At 40.9% G+C, this 7,160-nt stretch overlaps 1 protein-coding gene across 1 annotated transcript in view; it reads left to right on the top strand.

The window, feature by feature from the left end:
- Positions 1 to 7,160, top strand: part of LRP1B (LDL receptor related protein 1B) — a 2,002,088-nt gene that overhangs the window by 1,789,421 nt on the left and 205,507 nt on the right. The window contains exon 66 of the mRNA XM_019522796.1: positions 3,676 to 3,792. Within this exon, the coding sequence (XP_019378341.1) occupies positions 3,676 to 3,792 (117 nt within the window). The remainder of the gene's footprint in view (positions 1 to 3,675; positions 3,793 to 7,160) is intronic.

The raw sequence follows: 7,160 nt of genomic DNA on the forward strand, positions 1-7,160 counted from the left end.
ACTACCTTTTTGCCCTGGGCAAACCCTGAAGGAGAGCTGGGGTGGGAGGGAGGTGCCACTGAGTGCAAGCCTCGGGGTTCTGAGAGCACAGGAGAGGGGAAGTAAGAATCTTACATATTCTGGGGACTCAGAAACAGTCCCCTGCTGCAGCCACAGCAGTCTGCCCACCCAGCTGTTTCTCCAGCACCAGCAGAAAGGGATCTTGGAGTCATTATTGACTCCAAGATGAACATGGGCCAACAATGCGAGGTCACGGTTGGCAGGGCTAACCGGACCTTGTCATGCATCCACAGGTGCATCTCAAGTAGGGCCAGGGAGGTGATACTCCCCCTCTGTGCGACGCTGGTCAGGCTGCAGCTGGAGTACTGTGTCCAGTTCTGTGCGCCCCATTTCAGGAGGGATGTGGACAACATTGAAAGGGTCCAGAGGAGGGCCACCTGCATGATCCGGGGACAACAGGGCAGACCCTACATTGAAAGACTGCAGGACCTAAACCTGTTCAGCCTTCACAAGAGAAGGCTGAGGGAGGACCTGGTGACTGTCTATAAACTCACTAGGGGGGACCAGAAGGGTTTGGGGGAGACAGTGTTTCCCCTAGCGCCCCCTGGCATGACAAGGAACAATGGACACAAATTATTGGAGAGTAGGTTTAGATTAGACATCCACAAGAACTACTTCACAGTTAGGGCGGTTAGGAGCTGGAACCAACTTCCAAGGGAAGTGGTGCTGGCTCCTACCCTGGGGATCTTTAAGAAGAGGCTTGATGCCTACCTGGCTGGACTCATTTGAGTCCAGTTTTTCTCCCACCCAGGCGGGGTCTGACTTGAATATCTACAAGGTCCTTTCCAATCCTACTTCTATGATTCTTCTATGATTCTATGATAAGATATCATCTACCTCCTCTTCCTGATTTGGTGGCCGGTAGCCTACCATGATATCCTCACCAGTGTTCTTTTCATTGGCCTTTACCTAGAGGCTTTCAATAAGCTTACATTTCACTTCATCCTGTACTTCAGAGCACAAGTACACCACTATCATATATAGGATAACCTCTCCTCCTTCCCACCTCCCCGCCTATGCTTTCCAAACAAGCCATACCCATCCATGGTCATATTCCAGTCATCTGAACTACCCTGTCACATGTCTGGTATCCATAATTCTGTAATTGTACTAGGACCTCCAATTCTTCCTGTTTGAACCCCGTGCTTCTGAGATTAGTATATAAACACTTCTGATAGCTAAAACTAATTGTCTTAGCTAGTTCTTGAGAACCTTGCTAAAGCTTTCACTATTGCTTCCCTTTATTTAAGTTTTATTCAGGTCCCCTGACTCATTACTAACTTCTGGGATTTTGTCTCCATTCCCTAGTGAACTTTTTCACTAGGTTAGCAGCCTCGCTTACACTCCTCCTCACTCGGTTAGCAAACCTGTATGTGAAGATACTCTTCCCTCCCTGTGTCATGTAGACCCCATTTCTTCCCAGTAGTCCATCTTCTTGGAACACTACCCCATGGGCAAAGAATCCAAAGTCCTGCTAGTGACACCACTTATGCGGCCATGTTTTTATCTCCAGGGTACATCTGTTAGCCAGGCCTTTACAGTTTAGTGGAAATATCATTGAGAATACATTGGTCTCCTGCCCCCTTCAACCTGGCATCTAGAACCATTTTGATCTTCTGAAAGTCTCCTCTGACTGTATCATTTGTATACACTTGGATGAGGCTCATGGGATAGTAGTCAGAGGACCAGATGATAGTTTGTCTCAGCAAACTGTCCTTGACCTCTTAGATTTGATAAGTATTTTTAATCTCAGATGTGGGCTCCTGGCATGTAGCAGACCTCCCAAGCCAAAAAAGATCAGGCTGGCAGATGGATACCTCCCTGCCCCACAGGAGGAAGTCACCCAATGCCACCATCCATTGCTTTCTCTTGGCAGCAGAGGTCTTGATCTTTGTCCCTTTAGGCGAGCATGGCTTGGCCTCTCCTGCCACTGGAGTGTGCTCCATCTCATCCAGTACCAGGGCTTCATCACTGTTCTCCAACTGGACAGCCACAGGTCTGGAATAGGAGTGTTTTCAGGAAATTCCACTGATGGAGATTAATACCTGCTCATGGCTTACAAAAAGGTTGAAACAGAAAGAAGCAGTAAGTAGTCACTGACGTCATGATCATTAAGCAAGGTTTTATAGAGATCATGGCAGTTCTAAAGACATATATAAAAGATAAAAACATAATGGCTGGACAGTTCTAACAGTGAGATTCCTTGTGGATACACATCACTGTGGGTGAAAGAGTTTGAGGGAAAAGTTGAGAAGAGTAGAAGATGAGAACAAGGAATTCTGGAGCAAATGCAGGATTCATTGCTCTGCTTTTACCTAGCGTAAAGTGATACATGAGGTTAGGAAAGTAGAGCTAAGCTAAATGTAAAGGTCCAAAATGGGGAAAAAAATCTTTAAAAACCAGGATTTATACACATACTATATCACAAGCTGAAATAAGTCACTGTAATCCATGCAATAGCCCCATATTCTTCACAGGCAGACAACTTTGCCTGGCTCAGGCTGCTGCTATTAGTCTGTCTTCTTCATGGCCACTTAATTCAAACACATCAAGTGGCATTGATAACATCAGAGCATCTAAGTTGACATTTTCTAAAATAGCCTAATGGGAATTCAAAAAGTTCCTACTGAAATTCCATTGCAGTGATATGTATTTTTCAAAATGTCATTGTGGTTTTTATAAACCAAGCTTATTATAGATGTTCTTTTTTTGCAAAGAAAATATGTCACAGATAATTTTTTTTTATTTTGTTAGATTCTCTCTTCTTTCCCTTACACTATAAAGGATAAAGTAAGAAAAATAATTGAAATACAAAAGAAACATAAAGGTAGCTGCATCAGCCAGGAAGTGATGCTGTTCAGAACTGCACATGCATTCAGAAAGGATTTATCTGCAATACTATCCTGAGAGTGTAAATGACCATTTTAAAATACCACACTAGTTGAAGAAAACAAATCTTAATTTGATTTTATGTGCTACTGTCGTCCAGCTTCTGAAGCAATAAGTAATAAGGTCGAAAGCACAAACTAAAGTATAAAGATCTTCATTAGTTATACATGTGTGCATAATTCCAGTAAATTATAATATTGTAAGTGCAATCATATCTCTTGACTAATATATCCTTTTGTATTCTATTGCATAAATTGTTATTGTTTAATTATATCTGTAATCTGATATTTAGTAAAATCATCTTACACTACAGCAAAATGTATTGAAAAATTAATGTGAAAATTGATTCAAAACCATGTGATAATTAGATACATTGACACTTCTTGTATTTTCTATTTGAAATATAAATAAAACCTTTTATGTTTCTTTCCGCAAAGTTTTGAACACCTGCTCCTCAACTGAAATTGCATTATGGTTTTTGTCCTAGTTTTACAGTTTTAGCATTCACATTGAAAGTTGAGTTTTCATTTACTGTGTGATATTAGCATTGTTTTGACCATGGGTCAATATCATTTTAAGTTGTCATCTAAAGTATTTTTTATCTTCAGTAAATAAGTACCATTTAAAATAATGTAATTGTTTATTTCTGTCACCTTTTAGTAATGATCTTTTAAGCTCTCTTTTTATGGAATGTGATGTTACAAATAGTAGCCATTTTCATTACAGATAAAAAGACTTGTGGGCCTCATGAATTCCAATGCAAAAACAACAACTGTATTCCAGATCACTGGAGATGTGACAGCCAAAATGACTGTGGAGATAATTCAGATGAAGAAAACTGCAGTAAGTAACTTTTATCTAATGGCATGTTTTGAGCTTTACAGCCTATTTAATAAGAAGGAAGACTTTTTTAATACCTACAAAAACACAAGTACACCTCACGTTCATTTGAAATTGCATTTAATCCTCAAAAGGAATTTACATGAATCTAAAATAGTGATTCCAAAAAGTCTCTGACTTGAGTTATTTTCACTAAGATATGTGACCCACTATCAACATATAATGAACAAATGGGGAAATATAATATCCAATGGAGTACTTGACAAACTACAAGGTTTACGGTTAAGCCATAGAACAGAGGTTTGGTTCATTTGCTTTTTCTGTCTTAGGGTAGAGTATGTATCTGAGTACAAGTCAGCAAAATTCACCAAGCATGTTCCTAAGAAGATAGGCACCTGTCAATAGCAGGAGTGCTGCTTGGGTCAAACACTACTTCATGTGTTATACTTCGTATAATCTTTGGAAGAAGTGCCATATTTTAAATTTAATGAGAGTTTCTTATTCACATCTAAGGGCAGGCATTCATTCTTTTTCATCCATTCTTTTTCATCCATTCTTTTTCATCCATTCTTATTCACATCTAAGGGCAGGCATTCATTATAACCCCTAAACGACTAAAGCTGCAGCACAAGCAGCTTCCATTTCCAACAAAGCTCTATAATACCAGTTTCAGATGATCAGTCTAACTCTTTCCCAATTAATGAAAAACAATTTTCAATGAGTATCTTCCCCAATCCCTGAAATATAATTTTGACTAAGGCAGTGCTGAATGCAGGGGTATATGCTTACAGTGAATGCAGGGGTGTATGCTTACAGGAGTATATGCTTACAGTGCCAAAAATACTTTTTGCAGCTGTGCATACCTCTGCATGTGTACTTTGGTCTGCGGCAAAATGCCCCACTTAGTTTCATAGTAGTTAGGGTCAGGAGGGACCTGAACAGATCATCTAGCCTGACTCCCTGCCACAGGCAGGAATGAATGCTAGGTTCACAAGACCCCAGACAGGTGATCATCCAACCTCCTCTTGAATTTGCCCAAGGTAGGGGCAAAGACCACTTCCCTGGAAAGTTGGTTCCAGATTTTGGCCACCCTAACTGTAAAAAATTGCCGTCTGATCTCTAACCTAAACCTTTTCTCCATCAGCTTATTACCATTGTTCCTCATCACCCCAGGTGGTGCTGGGGAGAAAAGGGCTCTACCTATTTGCTGTTGATCTCCCCTGATGAGTTTGTAGGCAGCCACCACGTCACCCCTCAGCCTCCTCTTGCTGAGGCTGAACAGGTTCGGGTCCCTCAGTCTCTCCTCATGGGGCCTGTCCTGCTGCCCTCTCCTCAGTCTCTCCTTGTAGGGCCTTTCCTGCTGTCCTGCTGCCCTCTCACCAAGTGGGTGGCCCTCCTCTGAACCCTCTCCAGGTTGGCCACATCCCTTTTGAAGTGTGGCGCCCAGTAATGGACGCAGTACTCCAACAACGGCCTGACCAAAGTCGCATAGAGGGGGTCCACTTCTCCTGGCTTCTGCTGTGCTGGAGGAGCCAGGGCAGAACTGAAGGAGGGGAGATACTGCTAAGAGTCAGAGTATCTCCCAGGTCTACCAGAGCATGCTCCTGTGGCATGCATCACACTGCTTTTTTTTTTTTCTGCTCCTAGGAATTCCCAGTAGCAAATTTTGCCTCCATGTAGCAAATTTGCAGCACAAGGGCACATTTTAATGTGTCAGGCAAGTGGTTTGTGGTGCCACAATGAGGCTTAAGGTGCCAAAAACCACACATGTTTCTGTGTCTGGATCTGACCAAGGGTCAAAATTTAGCCATCAGTATCATTGTTCCACAGTTTTCGAGAACAAATTTCAACATTATGGCCTCCTCAGTTTAATTTGCTTGGCTCTTCTTTTTTTTCTTATAAAATATAAGAAAGGAATACCTGCAAGTCTCTTGCTTGTCAATCATACTTATACAGTGATTTGCCACCTATAAACATCTGAAGCACTACCCTTGAGATAATATATCTGGCTTAGAGTTTTGAAAAACAGTTGGCTAAAGTTAGGTACCCAGATCCACGTTTAGTAAATACTGGGCACATCTACACGTGCATTAATGTGCCGCTGCTACTGCGCATTAAGTTTAGTACCTCTAATATGAGGTGCTACCTAAATGCACACTAGCCGATGCTAATGCAAAGTAGCAACAATGCAGTATTTTTGTGAAACTTAATGTGCAGTAGACTAATTTTTGCCATGACACATTAATGCAGAGTAGAATTAGCCTACTGTGCATTAAGCATCTCATGTAGACATTCCCACTGCGGCTTCATCTTCCACTCAGGACAGTGGAATCCATAAGAGTTAAGCACCTTCGAAGACCAGGCCATATTACTTTGGAGCCTAAAAATTGATTACTTATGCATAACTTTTGGTATCACCAAAAATGTGTTCATATTGTTACTTAAATCTATGTTACTATTGTTTTCAGAATGTAAGTACAATGTGTCTAGTGACCACTGGAATCCTTTTAGGTCAGTTAGTTATAATATTTCAATCAAGAGTCTGTTGTCCATGCTATACCTCTTTTAAAATCTGATTTCCCTAAAATTTGAAATGAACACAATCTTCAGTCAAATAATGTGTCATCTTTCAGTATATTTTCATGTTTCAAATTTAAAAAAATGTTTTCCATTTCCTTTTGTCCTAACAGTCTGTTTTAAATGCTTCAAAAAAAATAAATAAATAAAAAGGCAGACAAGGTTCTTTGCGTAAATCAGATATCTTTTATTAGGCTAACTCAAATGGTTGAGAAAATTCTTCTTTGCAAGCTTTTGGGTATAAATGCCCTTTGTTAGGCTGAGGAAGCATCTGCAGGTCAGTACTCTTCTTGGATAGAATGAATAGTAAAGAAGCCAGAGCCTGGTGGTGTGCATGCAAGAAAGTCAGTCAATGAAGATATAAATTAGGGAATCAGTTGGGAGGGGAGGGGAATGAATGTGGCTGGTAAATAGTGGAAAGGTACTTGGGGAGTCAGATGTTAGGCAGGTTATAGTGTGTTATAAATCCAATGTCTATATTGAATCCATGATGTTTTGTACCCAGTAGGTTGATTAAGTGAAGTGTGTAGGCTCATCTGTGAAAGGTGTTTTATAAATTCCCTTTGAGGCTTAGAACTGAGAGATTTCAGAGAGAGTTGTTTTCTTGTGAGAAATGTGCCCTCACAGGTAATTGGGTATTCTTGTCTTTGATACGAGTAGATTTCCGGTGTGTGTTTATCCTGGTGCGCAGTTGTTTGGTCTCTCCCACATATTTTCCATCAGGGCATTTGCTGCATTGGATGATATATATAATGTTTCTGGAGGTACAGGTGTGAGATCCAGGAATGGTGATG

The sequence above is a fragment of the Gavialis gangeticus genome, unplaced genomic scaffold (genome assembly GCF_001723915.1).
Source record: "Gavialis gangeticus isolate Ggan-Ray unplaced genomic scaffold, GavGan_comp1, whole genome shotgun sequence".
Classification (NCBI taxonomy): Eukaryota; Metazoa; Chordata; order Crocodylia; family Gavialidae; genus Gavialis; species Gavialis gangeticus.